The sequence below is a fragment of the Pelodiscus sinensis genome, chromosome 8 (genome assembly GCF_049634645.1).
Source record: "Pelodiscus sinensis isolate JC-2024 chromosome 8, ASM4963464v1, whole genome shotgun sequence".
Taxonomy (NCBI): domain Eukaryota; kingdom Metazoa; phylum Chordata; order Testudines; family Trionychidae; genus Pelodiscus; species Pelodiscus sinensis.
The window spans coordinates 42679955-42698756 of record NC_134718.1 but is presented as its reverse complement, the minus strand read 5'-3'; the positions used below and the strand labels follow the sequence as shown (position 1 = coordinate 42698756).

Below are 18802 nucleotides of genomic sequence, written 5' to 3'. Positions count from 1 at the left end.
TCATTTACACTCAGACATCCCTAATACTGACACACAGGGTCAGGCAACAGGGCCCAGACCCCACTGCACAGAGACAGGCAGCTGGGACCCGAAACCCTCCACGTGGGGCTGAGCAGCCAGCTGCCAGGGCCCCTGCACAGGACCAAACCCTGCAGCTTGCCATGTGGAATGGTCAGCTGAACCCCACAGCAGAGGGCCAGATCATAATAGGTCCATTAAAGGCAATTAGCCAAAATGATCAGGGATGGAATCCCATTCTCTGGGTGCCCCTAAACCTCTAGATGCCAAATGCTGGAGCTGGACAACAGGGGATGAATCACTCAGTAATTGCCCTGTCCTATTCATTCCCTCTGAAACCTCTGAAGACAGAGTAATGGGCTAGATGGAGTACTGGTCTGACCAATAGGACCATTCTTATGTTCAGTCAATATTTATCTCTTTGGTCAATAAATGTTTATATTCATCACCCCAGAAATCAATATATTCTTTAAATTGGTATGAATAACTTAATTTTGATATTTTTGTATTTTTATTATTTATTTTTCTATAATGTCATTTCTGGTTTTTAAATAAATGAAATATGTTTGCTACAGTTGATATTAACTTTTAGGATCAGCTTCCTAAACACCTATTATTATCCAACTACTTTTGAACCTCTTTCCCAATTTAAAAATTATTATATTTATTTGTAAAATACCATTTTCTTGTTGTTCATTTTGTGTCTTCTGTCTTGTCTAGATTAGGAAAAAAGTTTCTGCTTAGGTTATAAACTGATTTAAAAATAGAGATAAAGGTGTTAAACTGCGTGCACACTTGTTTTAAATTGTGTTTTTCAATCATATTGACAGGGCTCAACAAATCAGGCAATCTACTCACCCGTGGCGAGTAGATTTTAACCCGGTGCGGCCGCGCAGTGCGGTCAGTGCATGCGCAGCGTGCGCTTCCACCTGGCTGGCAAGCGGGGCTCACCGCCACTTGGTGAGCCCTGCATATTGATAGTTTGACTGACTAAAGTACCATTTTTCCTAGCATAGAGAAGGCCTAAGTAGCCAGAAGCCTGATCTAATTCCTATTAAATAGATTATTATGATTTAAATGGGAATTTGAAGGGGCTCTAATCTGTTCACAGATGTATTTTTCCAGTAATTGTATTATTTTATATATGACCCAAATTCAGGAGCATGCTGTTATGACATTCCATCACAGCTGTACATACTTGAATACCAAAAAAGAAACTGCAGCAGCCAGAATTTGGAGCAGATGGTAGAAGTTAATTTTCAGACCCAGCCTTCTCTTCCACAGTGAGTATTGCAAAAGGATGTAATAAAGTGTAGGTGATGATACACAATGTACATGTTTATGTACAAATAGTTGTTGCTATCTTGGTCACGCCATAGCCCTGACAATTCCCTGTGCAAATTATTTTTATGCTTAGCAGGTACAGTATGCATAAGGTGGCTGTGAATAAGGGCTTACTCAATCAGAATGCAGTTGTACTCAATGTTGGTTTTGTATCTATTTGTTTTCTCATTTCCATAAACCAGCTAGAATTTGCTTCTGTGATTTTAGTTTTTCTTAAAAAAATGCCACACCTAGGAAATTACCCTTCATTAAAAGAAAGTTATTTTGGTGGCAAAATTTGGTTTGTAAAACTAGAAAGTTAGAACATGCTAGAGCTATAGTCTCCTGTATAGCCTAATTTGATGCCCGTTTGCATATGATATCATTTAGTTAATTACATGATTACATGCTTTTTCTACATGACCCCTTCCTCATTCAGTGACAAGGTTTGACAAACAAAGGGGAAGAAATAAGATTGCAAGGGTAACTATAAATCTTGCATTACTAACTTTAAAATAAAGTTATTTTGCTTGCCAATTAAATGTAGTATTTTTAATATGTAATGTATAAGCAGATTGTATCTCATTTTAGTGGCACTCTTACACTCAAATGTTATGTGGAGGCCAATACTGCCTCAAAAAGCCTGCAAATTAAACCTTTATTAATCAGTGTAAAGTCTCTATTGATTTTGGTCTTTGCTTTTTGTGGTCCTCAGCCTATTTTTAGAATTAGCTAGTACCATTCGTTTAGGATTAGACTAGCAGCTCAATAGTAATGTCCTTTTATATATAAAAGATATTATACGTGCATGACTCTTATGTCTTGTCTTTAGCCCCTTTGTATGAGACTGCAACATCTTTTGCTTGGCTCTTACAAACATTCTTTAAAATCTTCAGAGGTAGTAAAATGAGGTTGTTTCATGTCATTTGCCAAATAAAAATACATCCTTGCAAAAATGGAATTCATTTTTTCTTTGCTGTGGTCAGTGAAAGAGCTGTAATCACCCAACTGCACCCCTCAGCCCATTACTATACAGCACATCAGGATTTTAGCCATGCTCCTTATTGTGCAATTCTATTTTATTTGTTTAGGCTCTTAGTCCATACCTATTATTTTTAGTAATGAAACTGCTATCTGAAAGCAAGTCAATAAAGTGACTAAGTCCATCAGTGTGAGGCAGCTGCTTCTACTATGTTGTGTTGAAAGTAGACCCTAAAGATTAATACATTATTACAGAGCTAAAACCAACACTGTTGAAAGATAGAAAAGCATCCTTATTCTGCTTCCTGTAGCACAGCAAAGGGAGGGGCAAGACACTGAATGACAGGAGCCTCTGTGCATCGCTCTTGTACAGAAAGAAAAACAACCCCGGGCTGTGCCCACGAAAGCTCATGGTACCATCTATATATTTTGTTAGTCCATAAAGTGCTACCAGACCATCTGTTGGTTTTTTGTAATGTATCCTGTACAGACTAACTGGCTACCCCCTGATGAACCAGAACAGCTTTATCCAGAGTTACATTGCATGGCTTCCTGTGACTTAAATACCCTTTACAGCCAGGGAATACAGGTGTGACGTCCTCCAGCCCGCCTTTGACAACAGTTATACAACGCCCGCTTGGGCCACAGATCACACAGGCGTTCAGGATACAGACCTGACTGCAGGAGTCTACAAATCTGGTGCATAGCACGCCAGCAATGCGTCCCCGGGAACCACATGCAGGCAGATACTACCACTCCCAGCATGCAATGCTTCGAGGAAGAGGCTCACCCATCCCAGCACCCATTGTTTCCTGGACGCCGTCCGCACGCCTGCGTGACGTCACTTAATATGCAACTCTGCCCCTCAAGTTCCTGAAATTTAAAAAGAGTCCCATGCTGCCCCGCGCGGCTTTCCGTTGATTGGCTGCGGAGTTGCTGGCGCGAGGTTCAAAGTTGTCGGGAGAAAGGGGCGCCCCTGGCTAGGCGCGTAGCGACATTGAGCGAGCTGGGCAGTAGGTGAGTCCCGGGCTGGGCGGGAGGCGCGGCGCGCTAGTTGCTGCGGGGCGGCTTGGCCCCCCCTTGCCCAGGGACCCCGCCTGAGCTCGGGGCTCCGTCGCACTTCGATGCGCCCATCGGCTGCCGCTGTGCGCGGCGCTGGGTTCCCGTTCGCGTAGGGCGCCGCCGGGTCTGTCCGCGCTCACAGCTTCCCTCCCCTTCGCAGGCTCCCCGCGCCGCTTCACCATGGCGGCCGTGAGCTCCCAGGGCGGCGCTAAGAAAGAGGAGAAAGGAAAGAACATCCAGGTGGTTGTGAGATGCAGGTGAGCGGGGCCGGTGCGCGCGTCTCTGTCACACGTAGCTAGCGCCCAAGGCGCCCTGCGATCAGAGCTGTGGAAAGCATTAGAAGGGGGGGGGGGTTCATGCCGAAGTAGTTACGGCTGCGGGACACTTTAATTAGAGCGCTTATTTTTAAGAGCTCTTCCTGACGTTCAAGTCTGGGACATCTCGTGAGACGTTGTGCAAAACACGGCGAGCTTCAGATTTGCAAATCCATGTCTTAGCGAAGTGTGCTTTTTCAAGAAGATAAATGACTGAACTATATTAAAGAAACCCTTATAGCGTAAGTTAACGTTAGCCGAACAGTATCCTTGCACCACAGCTCTGTAGTCCAGTTTTTTTCATAGTCACAGCACTAGAAACATTCTTATAGTACTTTTTCCTTTTTTGTAAATCATCTCCAGGTGGTTTCAGGAGATGGAAAGCCTTTGTGGAGGGGAGCCCCAACTATTTTCCCCCCTCAAGCTATTTCTTTGCCAAAGAACGGCCTCTTAAACTGATGATGGCCCATTTGCTAGCCTTTTGTATTGGAGAACCAGTTTGTTACAGCTTTGCTATTAGCACTACAATGCTAAGAGAACTGCTTTTCTGACTTATTAGCCAGTCTACTGCAGTGGTGATAGTACACTTGCAGGGTTTCCCAATCTATGGGCCACAACCCAAATATGGGTCGCCATTACATTTCAAAAGGGTTGCCAAGTGTCTCCCCAGGCAGTGTTGTTAAGGAGGCAGTCACATATTTGAAAAGGTCAGCTCCACAGCTGGCTTGGTCTTAAGGAGCCATTCACCTGAAGTGGTACTCAGCTTAATTTGTTTAACAACCTTCAGTCAGTTAAACCAATCGATTGAATTAAATACCATTTCAGTGACTCAGAGCAGACACAGGGGTCTCCAAACTTTTTTAAGCACCAGATCACTTTTTGAATTTAAGTAGGATCCAGAATATACCTCAAACCCAAATACTTCCCCCACCTCATTCGTGCCCCTTTGAGGCCCTGCCCCTGCCCCTGCTTGCTCCATTCGCCCTCCCTTTCACCAGGCAGCTGGTATCATATTTTCCAAATGTGCATTACTTTGCACATCAACACTGAATTTCATCTGCCATTTTCTTACCAGTCACCTAATTCAGTGAGATGCTTTTATAGCTCTTTTGTTAAGTCCAAAGTTGACTTCAGTGTTTCCCCCAAATTATTCCTATGCGTCTGTGGCATTAATTTTATTATATGCACCAATATGGAGAAGCGTGGTGGTGGTGGAGGCAAGGGGTCCAGAGTGTGGGAGGGGAAAATTGGTTGGGGGGCAGAGGGTAAAGGTGCAGGGAGGGTGTGACGGCTCTAGCAGGGACTGGGAAAGAGGGGTTCACAGTGCGAGAAGGAGCTCAGGCCTGAGGGTGAGGGTTGGGAGGTGAGAGGTTTGGTGTGTGAGGAGAGCGGACACCGCACAACAGCATCTAGGCTCGGGGAGGGGAGTTGCAGGTATTTCTGCTGTGGCAGCTCCAGGGCTTCTCCTAGCAGTGCTGAGGTCCAGGTCAGAGGTACAGGCGCTTCTCCCGCCACTGCCCGTAGAGGTCCCATTGCCCACCCCTGGTCTAGGGCCAATGCTGGGGTGGGATAGCAAGGTGTGCAGGCTGCTCCAACAGCCAGCCCCATCCCCTGACACTCCCCATCCCCTCCCCCCAGCTGGCTGTGTGACCATCCTCCTACTCTGCTTGTGGCTTGCGCTGCTTCTCGCCTGATGCCACCTTCCTGCCCTGTAGGACTGAGTACAGCTTACCCATAGTGGGGTGCAGGTGCTCAGGCTGTGCTGGGCACTAAGCATGTTAAAATGCAGTTAATTGACTAGTTGATAGGCACTTCCACATTCCTCCTTTTAAATATACAAGAGTCCTGCAGGAGCTTGAAGGAATGTGGAACTCCTTGTACAGCCTGGGGCCAGCAGATAGTCCCGCTGACTCCTGGCTGCACGCAGGTGCCGGTTTTCAAATGCACAAGTCCCCAGCGGGGGCTCTTGTGCATTTGAAAGTCATGGAGCCTGAGGACTCAGCTGCCCCTTTGAAATGCGCAGAGGTGGTGTTTTAAAGGGGCAGCTGCTGTGGAGCCTGGGGAAGTGTCGTGTTGAACCCAGGATCAGCTGTGCAGCATCTACCTTGGGGTTTCAAAGTGGCAACACTGCTGTGCAGCACTGCCACTTTGAAGTACAGGCAGTCCCCGGGTTACGTACAAGATAGGGACTGTAGGTTTGTTCTTAAGTTGAATCTGTATGTAAGTCGGAACTGGCATCCAGATTCAGCCGCTGCTGAAACTGATCAGTTTCAACAGCGGCTGAATCTGGACACCAGTTCTGACTTACATACAGATTCAACTTAAGAACCCCAGGCGTCCAAGTCAGCTGCTGCTGAAACTGATCAGCAGCTGATTCCAGGAAGCCCGGGGCAGAGCAACTTTGCCTCGGGCTTCCTGTAGTCAGCCGCTGGTCAGTTTCAGCAGCTGCTAACTTGGGGACGCCTGGGGCAGAGCAGCTCGGGTGCTGCTGGGTTGGTCCAGTAGCGCGGCCACTCCTCGGCACTACTGAACCAACCCAGCAGCATCCCAGCTGCTCTGCCCCAGGCGTCCTGATTCAGCCACTGCTGAAACTGATCAGCAGCGGCTGAATCAGGACTCCTGGGGCAGAGCAGCTGAGGTGCTGCCACGTTGGTCCAGTAGCGCCAAGGAGCGGTGCTGCGGGACCAACCGGCAGCGCCCCACCTGCTCTACCACAGGCCCCGGGCTTTGCTCCATGTCTCCCTGGTCTGCTGGGGGGAGGAGGGGGGCGACACTAGCTGCGCCCTCCCCCCCAGCAGACCAGGGAGACGCGGAGCAAAGCGGCGGAGGACCCGGGGCCGGACCCGCGGCCGCTTCCAGCTGATCTGGAAGCGCCGCGGGTCCGGCCGGGTCCTCCGCAGCTTTGCTCGGCATCTCCCTGGTCTGCTGGGGGGGGGGACGCAGCTAGTGTCCCCCCCCTCCCAGCAGACCAGGGAGACATGGAGCAAAGCCCGGGGCCTGTGGTAGAGCAGGTGGGGCGCTGCCGGTTGGTCCCGCAGCACCGCTCCTTGGCGCTACTGGACCAACCCGCTGCACAGCTTTGCTGCACAGCTTTGCAGACCAGGGAGACGCTGAGCAAAGCCGCAGAGGACCCGGGGCCGGACCCGCGGCCGCTTCCAGATCAGTTGGAATTGCCGCGAGTCCGGCCGGGTCCTCCGCGGCTTTGCTCAGCGTCTCCCTGGTCTGCTGGCTCCCCCAGCAAACCAGGGAGACGGGGAGCAGCTTTTCTCGCCCCGGAGGAAGCGGGTGGCGGGACCAGGCGTCCCGCCACTCCAGTCCTCCGGGGCGAGAAAATCCCCGTTCGTAACTGCGGATCCGACATAAGTCGGATCCGCGTAACTCGGGGACTGCCTGTACTCCTTTACCCCCTCCTTTGTTGCCTCTATCTCATAAAGGCAGCAAGGGCGGGGAGAATATCGACTAGTCTTGAACATCCCTACTGGGCACCAGGCATCATAAGGACAGACAGCCCTGGAGGGAACTCAGGACTTCACTACCAGTAATTTTATGCCATCTACAAATTCTGCCACCTCACTGTTGATCCCTTTTTCCAGATTACTTATGAATATGTTGAACAGGACAGGTCACAGTATGGTTTTGGGGAGCATGGTCTTTTCTATTTACCTCCATGTTTTGAAAGTGACTGATAATTCATTTTCTCCTTTTGTAATCAGTTATTGATCTATGAGAGGTTCTTCCCTCTTATCTCATGACTACTTTTTTTTCTTAAGAGCCTTTGATGTGGGTCCTTATTGATTGTTTTCTGAAAGCTCAGGGGCATTATATCTCCTAGGTCAGTGTTTCCCAATTTTATTTGGCTGAGGAACCCTTTTCAGCTTTTCAGAATTTCAAGGAACCCCTAGGTCTGTCAAGCAAAAAAAAGGGGGGGCGGGAGGAGAGAGGGACCCCCAATTCATGAAAATCACATTCCTTCCCGGAGACCCCCCCCCACACCTCCCTTCCGTGAGGCCTCATCCGCTCTGTTCCCCTCCTCTCCATCACTTGCTATCCCCAGCCCTTATACCTTTCTCAGCCTAGTGAGGTGTGGGGTGGGAATGAGGGATTTGGGTGTGGGAAGGAGTGAGAAGTACAAGATCTGGGAGGGAATTTGGATGCAGGAGAAGGGGCTGTTGGCTTGGGGAGGGGGCTCCAGGCTGGGGAGTGTTGGGCTCAGGTGGAAGGTTGGGGTGCTGAGGAAGCCATGGGCTTGTGGATGTGAGCGTGCAGGAGTTTGGGCTGGATATGTGAGGGACTCAGGAAAGAAGGTTGTGAGTATGATGGGCTCAGGACACAGATTTGTGATGTGTGGATGGTGGAGGAATGTTGTGGCAGAAGACTGAGGATGTGGGGATGCAGGAGTTTGGGGATGTAAGAGGCTCAGGACAGGGGGTTCCAGTGTATGATAGGCTCAGATTTGGGGTCAGGTGGTGCAGGAGTGTTATGATGCTGCAGTGAGATGGGGGTTTGGTCCCAACTGGGGGCTTGTTGGCCAGGCTTCATTTTTAAATAAAATATTATGTCAAACTCAAAAGGTTTTAGGGTTGTCTTTATATATGAGAGGGGTGAGGAACCTGTTTTGAGTCAAAGGTCACTGACCCACAGAAAAGTCAGTTGGGGCCTGTGACGGGGTGCCGGTCTCCGCTGCTGCGGAGTACACAGCACCCCGCACTCTCCAGCATGCCGAGGGCAAGAGAGGTGCCGGCGGGGACGCCGTGGAACCAGCCGCGGCAGCAGAAGGTGCCGGGAGACGCGGCGGCGCGCGGACGGCTCACCAACTCACGTGCCCCGTCTGTATGCGGGTAGCCAGGGGCACGGACATCACTGGCGAGGTGTTCCCCACCGCTGACGTCATCAAGGGTCAGAGCCTTGGCAGGCGGGCCCTTCAAAAGGCGCCCGGAGAGGTCCAGCAAAGAGGATGACAGCAGGGCAGGTGCGGGGTAGGGGGAGTTGCCCCAACCAGCAACAGACCAACCCAGCACAGCCGGGACAACCGCTGGTGGCGTGGGGAACGACGCTGCGCGCTGAGGGAGGAACTAGTCTGGCGAGGAGGAGGAAGTGGCCCAGGATGGGGGCTGGAGACGGCAGTGCTGCCTCCTCCTTGTGTCCCGGAGGGTTGGTGAGTTACGGGGGAAACCCCACTAACCAGACAGCATTAGCATTGCTGCCTTTAGGGTCCTGGGTAAGGACCCAGAGTGGGGGTGGGCCCGAGTCCCCCTCCTTCCTCGCACAGGATTGCGCGCGTTCAGTGAGGACTAGACTCCGTGGACTCTCCATCGAGCCACGAACTCTGTGTTCTAACAGGACTAACCTAAGGGAAACACATGGGGGGGGGGAAGGTGCGCGGGTGGATGGCAGGGGGAGCCCGAGGGGGAGCCCAACCCGTGACAAGGCCACACAAGTGAAATGCAAAAAAACAAAAACAAAACCAAGCCTAACTAACGTGGTCCCAAATGTGCTGGTGGGGGTAGGGGACAGAGTCCTAGTGGGGGCTGGGGAGAGGGTGCTGCTGGGTGGAAGGATGCTGGCTCAGGTGGCAGGGTCCTGGGGCAAGGTGCTGGGGCAGGCAGGTGGCAGGGATCAGGGACATGGTCCTGCTGGGCACTAGGGTGACTGGCAGAGTGCTGGGGTCAGGGTCAGGGTGGTGCTGAGTCCTGGGGAGTGAGGCAAGGTGCGGGGACCAGGGCGGTGCTAGGGTGGATGGCAGGGCTGCCAAGGAGCAGGATAGGGATGGGGTGCAGGATCTGGAGGTGGGGGGCAGAAGAGGGCAAGGTCTGGGTGGTAGGTAGGGTGCAGAAGCAGGCTGGGTGTAGGGTGTCTGGCCAGGGGGAGAGAGCAGGAGCAGATTGGGGGTAGTGTGTCTGGCTACGAGGGAGGGTGCAAGGAGGGGACTTGGGTAGGAGTTGCAGCTCCCTGATCTGGCACCCTCTGGACCTGACTGGTCCCAGATGAGGGATTTTTGGACCAGGGGAGGTCATTTCAGGGCTCCTGGTTCCCCCCCGTCCCCACTAGGCTTCTTTGCACCTCTATCCCCTGCAACCCAAGTGAGCTGCCCACCCTTGCTGGTTCCCTGCATCTCCCCCAAAACCATCCTCCACAATCCAAGGGAGTGCAACACCAGTTCCCTGCAGCCCCTCACAGCCCAGCTGACCTTCCCGTCTGTTCTGTATGCCCTCCCCCATCCACCTCGGCCCAGCTGAGCCCTGCACTAGTTCCTTGCATGCCTCCCCCACATCACAGCTGAGCCCTGTTTCCCTGCCCCTCCCTCCCATTGAGTCTAGCTCCGGTTCCTAGCATCTTCCTCCTCCTGCAGCCAAACTGAGTTCCACACACACACACACACCCCACCCCACAGCTCAGCCCAGCCCAGCTCCCTGGACCTCCCCACCCTGCAACCCAGCTGAGCTCAATTTCCCTGCACCTTCCCCCAAACCATGCAGACATGCTGAGCCAGTGCTGATTCCCTGCCCCAGCCTTCCTCCCTCCCCTTGGCTGTGTCTACGCTGGCACGATCCTGCGCCAAAGCAGCTGCTCTTGCGCAAACATTTGCTGCCTGTCTACACTGGCCGTGTGTTCTTGCGCAAGTACACTGACGTTCTCATGTATGAAATCAGGGCTTCTTGAGCAAGAACTACGATGCTCCCACTCAGGAATAAGCCCTTTTGTGCAACTATTCTTGCGCAGGAGGCCGGTGTAGACAGGCAACATGAATTTCTTGCCCAAGAAAGTCTGATGGCTAAAATGGCCATTGGCACTTTCTTGGGCAAGAGAGCATCCACACTGCCATAGATGCTGTTGTGCAAAAGCACAGCTCGCACATGGCAGTGTGGATGTGTTCTTGCACAAGAACTCTTGCGAAAGAAACAACCAGTGTAGACATAGCCTAAGAGTTTCCTCACATGAGCAAAATGAATTTTGTGTTGTGCACCAGTACTGAGTTCATGTGGCTTGTTTGGATGTGCCACCCAAGTTATTAATACATATTTTTAAACCTCTACCTTTTCCCTCTGCTGCCATGTCTCCTCCCCTTGCTCCATCAGCTCCCCTGGTGCCTGCTGCCCCCCTACTCCTCACCCTCCTCTGCTGTCCTGACTCCTGCTCTTCTCACCATCCTCAGCCCTCCTGCAACCTGCCCCCCTCCTCCAGCCCTTCTCTCCTTCCTGTGCCCAGTCCTCCAGTAGCCCACTCTGATCATGTGAGCTACCTCCCTCTACAAACCTGCCCTGTGTCTCTCCTCTGATGGTGGTCCCACCGCTGCAGGTGTCTGCCCTTCTGCTTCACCCCCAGAATCCCTTGGCACCTGCACCATCCCTTACCCCTGCACCCTCCTGGTGCCTCCCCCTTCCCTCACTTCCCCTGCCCCTTTTGCCCCCCTTTTCCCTGATGCCCACCCCTCACCAGCCTCTGCCCCCATTCCCCTCATGCCCCTGTGCCCTCACACATGACTTGCTCCATCCCGGCCTTCCTTATGTCCACCCTTTCTTTCAAGCTTTCTTCCAGCACCTCCTCCTCTAGCCCACAATGCCCTTAACCTCTCCCCTCCCAGCATCACCCTGTCCCTCTCCCACTGACACCTCACCTCTTGCCTTTTTCCTCATTGTCTGCACTTTGCCCTCTGCCATTTGTCTCTCCTCCACCCCTGTCCCTTTGGTGCCTTCCCCTTCCCCTCCGCCTCCACACAAGCACCTTCCTCTCCCAGCCCTTCCCCTTTCCCTTCTGCACAAGCCCCTTCCCCTCCCCTCCTCTCCCTCTCCCGTACCTTCTGCCTTCCTCTTTGCGGGGCCGGAGTCTGTGCTCTGTCCCCGGACTCCAAACCCGCAACTCAGCCATATGGCGCAACACAGCAGCCAGCAGGTTTAAAATCTCGGAGCGTGATGTTACGTCATGTCCGGGCATCTCCCCACCCACTGGTTTGAGCACGCTGCTCAGGGCAGCAGCAGCCAGCAAGGGGGAGCTCAGAGAAGGTTGCGCACGGCAGGGATGGGACTGGGATGGGGGAGAGACGCTTGCAAGTAGGAATAAGAGATCCTCCGGAAAAGGGCTTTATTCCGGAGGATCGCGCCAGTCTAGACGCTCTTTTCCAGCTTTTCCCCAAGCCGGAAAAAAAACAGTGGCCATGTTTATTTAAATCCTGCAGGGGATATTTAAATCCCCCGTGGATTTCCCTATTCTGACTTGCCTGCTTTGCACGCCTCTTCCGGAGAAGGGGCCAGTCTAGACATAGCCCAACTGTCTTTCACTCTTCTCTCCCAACCCAACACATACACAGAGATTGGGTGGTTGTTACTACTTTTACTGCTTGCAAAGTGAGTTATTCTGGGTTTTTGACTGGTCTGTGATTTTTCATAATACTGATTTCTCTCGAATGCTTACATGTAATTCTTTGAGTAGTGCGTTCTAATATGCCTAACCTGGCATGGCTGGAGTAATTATCCCTATGGGAATTGCTGCTCCTGGAAGTGGCTGGCATGTCCCTGCAGCCCCTGAGAAAGGCAGAGCAGGGGGTCTCCACATGCTTTCCTTACCTGCAGACATCACTCCTGCAGCGCCCGTTGATCAATAACTGGGAACCGCAGCCTGTAGAAGCTGTGGGCTCAGTGCCTATAAATGAGGGGCAGCACATGGAGCTATTGCTTTCAGCAATGGTGCAGGACCAGGGCAGAAGTAAGCTTGCCTTAACCCCACAGTTTCACCACGAACCTGTCTTGGTTAAATGGTGCCCAGCCGGAGCTTGCTTCCTGAACCCCTGTCCCAGCCCTGAACCTCCCCCTGCACCCAAACTCCTTCCTAGAGCTTGCACCCTGAAACCCTTCTTAGATCCCAATCCCCCACTCTGGGCTAAGCCCAGAACCCCTCCCACACTCCCAATCCCTTGGCCCAAGACCAGAGCCTGCACCCCAACCCCTTATCCCAGCCAGGTGAAAGTGAGTGAGGATGGGGAAGGAAGGAGGATGGAGTGAGCAGGATAAGGCCTCAGAGCAGGGGCAGAGCCTCAGAAGAGGCAGGAAGGAAGCAGGGCAAGGGTATTTGGGTTTGAGGTAGATCTTACATCGTACTTCAATTGAAAAAGTGATCTTGTGATTAAAAAGGTTGGAGACCACTGATGTAACAAATACTGGGTCTTCTCCAGCACTGAACATGTATCTAGGTAAAAAGCTATTCTACAAAAGTAATTAATAAAGATGTGTGAATTAGGGTATAGCCTGTTAGGGAAGAAATCCTTTTCCTCACTAAACAGAGGTGGGGCTTTTTTCTTCAAATTCTGGATGATGGCCACTGCTGAGATGGAACAATGACTGACATATTGCTAGGGGTCTATGGTAGAAAGATGATTACAATATGTAACCCTTAGTGAGATATAATTTGGTATATTGTTAGACAAACTGACCAGTCTAAATAAAAGTGTACTTTTTAGTTCAATTAATTGTATGTGTGTGTCCTGTGATTTAGATGCAATAAACTTGTTGAAAATGCATTCACAAACAGCATAATAGCTGTAAACATGCTAGATGTCCATCAGGTACAATCTTTAGTGATTTGAAGGTAAATGGAGGAAATTTTACCTAGATTAAGCAAGTACATTTTTCTGTTTATACTGCACAAGTGCTATGCTGCTTTTTTATTTTAAACAAACAAACAAAGTACTACTTAGCCAAACTTAATTCATGTCCTTTCTGATAATAAAGGTGTATTTCTCTTTTAGGCCTTTTAATGCGTCAGAGCGCAAAGCAAACTCGCATGCTATTGTAGATTGTGACCATGCAAGAAAGGAAGTTAGCATTCGTACTGGAGGAGTGACTGATAAGACCGCAAGGAAGACTTACACATTTGATATGGTACATGTTTTTTGAGTTACTAACTTCTAGATATCTGCTAGAAAAATTTTCCATCTAAATCAGGCATGTCAAACTCGAATTTAAGGTACTTTTTAATTATTTTTATGAGATACATAACTTGTTTTGTTGAAATAAAAACAAGAATAGACCAAAACAATAAGGGAGAGACTCAAATTTCAGAATAATTGCTTCAGCCTGGCAAACAATAGCCTTTGAGAATTCTTTAAAGAAATACAGTGTAAACTAGATACATGCTGATTCTTTTTTTGCCCTGGAATTTAAAGATGACATCTGTGTTGGCTGCCTTATTCTGCATCCATACCCTCCTCCCCCGCATGCTCTAAGTGTCTATTTGTCCCCAGAAGGATTATCAAAACGAATTAAGTGGCTTGCAAAGTTGGCCTTTATGCTATCCTTAGGATTTTTTAAACTTTGCACTTTCAAAGATTCGTGTAATATTCTTACACACATAATCCATGCAAGACTAAAAAGTGAATTGCTTTTTGGCTGACTGATGTATAAGTGCATATTTATTAGCAATATTGGTATGCCCCAGTTACCCTTAATTGGCTGGTATTTCTTAGATCTAAAACTAGATAATTTCCTTTTCCTTTTTTATCTTTAAAGCAGATGTTATTTGAGCCAAATGGGTATCCTTTGGAAATTGGAAACCCATCCCAAGTTAAGTCTATAGAGCAGAAAATGAAAGAAAGATAGGTAAAATGTAAGATAAATATCAGGTGTGCAAAGTGGGAATTGATGAGCAAACAGCCAAAACATGACACAAAAGTTGATAAAAGGAAACTTTTTTTAACCCAATTAATCTGTGGAACTCACCGCCATTAAATAGCAGTGAGGTCAAAAGTTTGTATGATTTTTAAAAGGATGGAGGCCTATTGATAATGACAATATCTAAAATGCCATAGGTAGGATAAAAAACAGATTAAAACCCACTCATGTTTCAGGTCATAAGCCAGCCACAAACTAACGGGAGTGAAGAAGAAACATTCCCTGTCCGGGGATAACTGTCCACAGTAGTTTCTTGTGGACATGTGCAAGTGCATTCACAACGCATCCTATGACACATCTTGTATTGGCCACTTGTCCAGTATTGTAGCTGCAATAGACTAGACGGTCCCATTGGCTGATTTGGCAATGCCTACATTGCAAGTAAATTATATGACAAATATTAACACAGTACCGTTAGGTACTTAAAACTCAGGACATATGAAAAATTAAACTGGGAACCACAAATCAACCCTGTGTGTGTGTATATTACAGTACTCTTGATTCCAAACCATTTGATGGAAAAAACTGTATGCTATCATTATTTGAGAAACAGTATGTGATACCATGCAATTAACACTGAATTGCATGCTTGTTCAAAGAGAAGAGCTAAAGGGCTGTGGTCCAGTGCCTCCACCAGAGCCAGGCACTTCCAGCCCCACTCCCAACCTATTCCCTCTCCCCCCACCCCCCAGAGCCAGGCACCCTCACACCTCCTAACCTAATGCCTTACTCCTCCCCCAGAATCAGGCACTTCTTACCGCCCCCCCCCCAACCTAATGCCACCCCCTCCCTCCTCCAGAACCAGGCACTCCCAATCTAATGCCTCTCCTTCCCCCAGAGGCAGGCACCCCCATACCCTCCCTAACCTAATGCCTCACTCCTCCCCTAGAGCCAGGCACCCCCAACCTAATACCTCCCCCCGAGCCAGGCACTCCCAGCCACCCCAAGCTAATGCCAGGGTCCCGGAGCCACACTTCTTCCTGTGAGCAGGTTCTTGATGCCTATGCAGACCAACACATGCTGAGCACCATGCGCAGAGCGGCCCAGGCAGCCGTGATCACATGCGCAGAGTGGCCCGGCTGGCTGAGCAGTTGCTGTGGTGCAGAGTGGCCCACCAGCTGTGATCTGTACTCGGCCACGTGCTCCGAGCGGCCAGTGGGCCGCAAAAAACTTAGATCAGGCCACATGTGGCCCTCCATATGCCTATTTGACGTGATTATTTAGATCAGGCAATCATGGAATTTTACTATGCGCCAACCTCAAGTGGTAAAGCATATCAGAGTATAGTTAAATGTGATCATTGACTTTGCCTCAACAGGTCTTTGGGGCTCAAGCAAAACAAATTGATGTGTACCGGAATGTTGTCTGTCCTATTTTGGATGAAGTTATTATGGGATACAACTGTACTGTGTTTGCGTAAGTGCCCGCAAACTACTTTTTTAGCATGTAACTTCAGTTTTAAGTATCCATTTTTAATCTTCAAATTCTGCCACGCAGCTATGGCCAAACTGGAACAGGAAAAACCTTCACAATGGAAGGGGAAAGATCTCCTAATGAAGAATATACATGGGAAGAGGTAAATCTGACTTCCTATTAAAAGCTCATTTGCTGAGTTGTAATTCAATGTGAATATATTGCAGAAGTCTAGTTGCAGCGAATGAAAACTTTGTTGGAACCAGTCCTTTGCAGGTACTCTAAAACTCTTGCTTCAGACTCACCAATTCTAACAGTAAGAGCTTACCATTAAACTGCTTTTTAAAAATTATGAACATTCTTTTGGATAACCTTGACTTTTGTTTCATACCTGTCTGAAAGCTCAACATTACCCTAGGAAAGACTGTTATTAGTATCACCCATATTTTAAATGTTGATTTCCCAACACTTATTTCTACTCTTTATACTCAGTGTTTCTTTGGTCTTCTCTTGATGCTAGTATTTGATAAATGCATCTGTGCTTTAATTATAGGATCCATTAGCTGGTATAATCCCCCGTACACTGCATCAAATATTTGAAAAACTTTCAGACAATGGTACAGAATTTTCTGTTAAAGTCTCCCTGTTGGAAATCTACAATGAGGAACTTTTTGATCTTTTGAATCCTTCTCCTGATGTAGGAGAGAGACTACAAATGTTTGATGACCCCCGTAACAAGGTACAAATCTGAATACGAAAACTTAAGTGGGACTCTTAGAATGACTAAAGAAAGATCTGTAACATAAAATCCTATCTTGACAGAGGGGTGTGATTATCAAAGGATTGGAAGAAATAACTGTGCACAACAAGGATGAAGTGTATCATATTTTGGAAAGAGGAGCAGCAAAAAGAACAACTGCAGCTACTTACATGAACGCATACTCTAGGTACAAAGGTTTCCTTTTATAAGATATAAAGATATATTTTGATACATTTTGACATCCCTATTTTGTTGCTTTTTACTTAGTTAATGTATACCTGCTGAAAATTTCAGTGTGTATATGTTTAGGAGTGGGGAAGGCAGCTCTGCGGGAGCTGGTTTGCACAGGGAGCCAATTCCTGCTTCTCTTCCATCCCCCAACTGCTGCCTCTGTTACAGAGGCAGTAACATGACGGGGAGAGTGCTTGCCTGTAACTGCCAATGATATCACATCCCTGTATCAGAGGCATCAGTGCAGTGCAGTAGCCGGCTTCCTGGGAGCAGGGCAGGAGCCTGTGTAACCATTCATGGTACCCAGTAAGCCCAAGCTTCTGGTTAACCATGTAAATTGCTATCCTGTTAAATCCCTAGTCAATGCAAGCATCAAAATATTGCCAAGATGCATGAGAGTAAAAACATTCCACCATATGCCGCCTAGAATAATACTGACTAGTAACTCCAGTATGAAGTTTAGCTTTTGAAGCTTTGTGACATATATGCCTAGCAAGATGAGTACATGAATGAAAAGTGGTGTGGTACTCAGTGGTTCCCAACCTTTTTAATACTGTGTATCGGCAAACCCATTCACAGACTTTTGGCCAACTGATAACATTTTATTGACATATTTGCCCCAGACCATCCCAGTGTCAACCCTAACCCCTAGAGCCTCCCCATCCTTCCACTACCCCCCAGTGCCAGTCACTGACCCCCAGAGTCCCTAGCACTCCACCTTCCCCATGCTAGCCTCCCTCTCTGAGACCCCTGTGACTGCCCTCTAGAGCCCCACAGTGCCAGCTCCTCACCCTGCACTCCCCAGTGTCACACCCCCACCCCCAGAGTTCTCCAGCAATAATTGAGCACCCCAGTGCCTGCCCCACTGTCCTCACCTAGCCCTGCACTGCCTCCCAGCCACCAGCTTAGCACTGTTGCCTGGGTTGTGGCTGCTCTAAGGCTGTCATGCCAGGCTCCGCATGGCCCCCCGCCACATGGCAAACCACTCTTCCATAGCCAGGAGGAGACCTCGCTTCTGCCCAGCACTGGTTGGCTGAGAGGTGGGACAGGACACTCCTCTCCTAACAGTCACAGTGGGAGGAAAACCACTGGGCTGTGTACCCGAGCCCTGGTCCTCAGAAGCACCGTGGCCCCGCAGTCAGCAGTTCTCCAGTCCAGAGACCGGCAGTTGGGAACCACTGGTATATACTAATATGAAACTAAACAAATTCTTTCTGCAGCATAGAGCTTGTTGATATATCTGTGTTGGTCAGGGGAATGAAAGATGCGTACCCCAGATCTTATTTAGATATTCTGACCTGTCAGTGATAGTGATGCCGTGCTGATGGAATGATTCAGATGTAGCTACCCTCATTTGGAGAGGTCCTGCATCGACTGAGGAAAACAACATCCACCTATATAGACTGTGTCAATGCTGCAGCATTATGCTTACATAGTTACTGAGACTCCTCTCTCTCCACCATTTTGTCAGCTAGAGAGAATGACATAAGGAACCGTCTCATTCGTGACTTAAGTGTCTCAGCTTACTTAGCAGATAATGGTCTAGGATTTGTTGTTAAGCTGTCAGGTGGAAAAAACTTATTGGATGATTCAGTTCACGTTCATTACCAACACAGGACTCTGTGTTCTCCCACCCCATCTCTTGACAATTTGCTGCTGATTGGGAAATAGAGATGATAGAATTTGAATTTCATGGCTTCCCAATGCAGAATAACTTGTGTGTGCGTAGCCATACCACTTTGTGTTGTGATCTTGTCAAATCTTGCAAAGCAATCAGAAGTGGGCTGGGTCTAAACGTCATTATTCCTTGGAAGTCTCCCACCCAGTTGCTGCAGAATGTGGAATTTTAGGGATGTCAGTGTGTAGTTGGTTGCATGATTACCCAATAAGCCTGGGCTTGTCAGTTAATCCAATTGACTATACACATTCTTTCTCTTCTTATCAGAGACAGAAAAGAGGGTAGGAGCCAATAAGCTCTTGCAGAGCCACTATCCCTCCCCTCTCCCTGTGTGTGAATGTGTAAGCACTAAAATTTCCAG

General features: G+C 49.0%; 2 protein-coding genes across 4 annotated transcripts in view; one reads left to right on the top strand and one right to left on the bottom strand.

Moving 5' to 3' along the window:
• Positions 1-3133, bottom strand: part of IDE (insulin degrading enzyme) — a 139896-nt gene extending 136763 nt beyond the window's left edge. For 2 of the 3 annotated variants that reach the window (XM_075935171.1, XM_075935172.1), the window contains exon 1: positions 2997-3133. The gene's annotated coding sequence lies outside the window, so the exon portion shown is untranslated. The remainder of the gene's footprint in view (positions 1-2996) is intronic. The other variant, XM_075935177.1, reaches the window with a different exon arrangement.
• Positions 3134-3206: 73 nt separating this feature from the next.
• The window catches only part of KIF11 (kinesin family member 11), a 40283-nt gene continuing 24687 nt past the window's right edge, over positions 3207-18802 (top strand). The window contains exons 1-7 of the mRNA XM_006113174.3: positions 3207-3339; positions 3545-3641; positions 13438-13570; positions 15678-15775; positions 15857-15935; positions 16326-16511; positions 16595-16719. Of these exons, the coding sequence (XP_006113236.2) occupies positions 3565-3641; positions 13438-13570; positions 15678-15775; positions 15857-15935; positions 16326-16511; positions 16595-16719 (698 nt within the window). The 5' untranslated portion in view covers positions 3207-3339; positions 3545-3564. The remainder of the gene's footprint in view (positions 3340-3544; positions 3642-13437; positions 13571-15677; positions 15776-15856; positions 15936-16325; positions 16512-16594; positions 16720-18802) is intronic.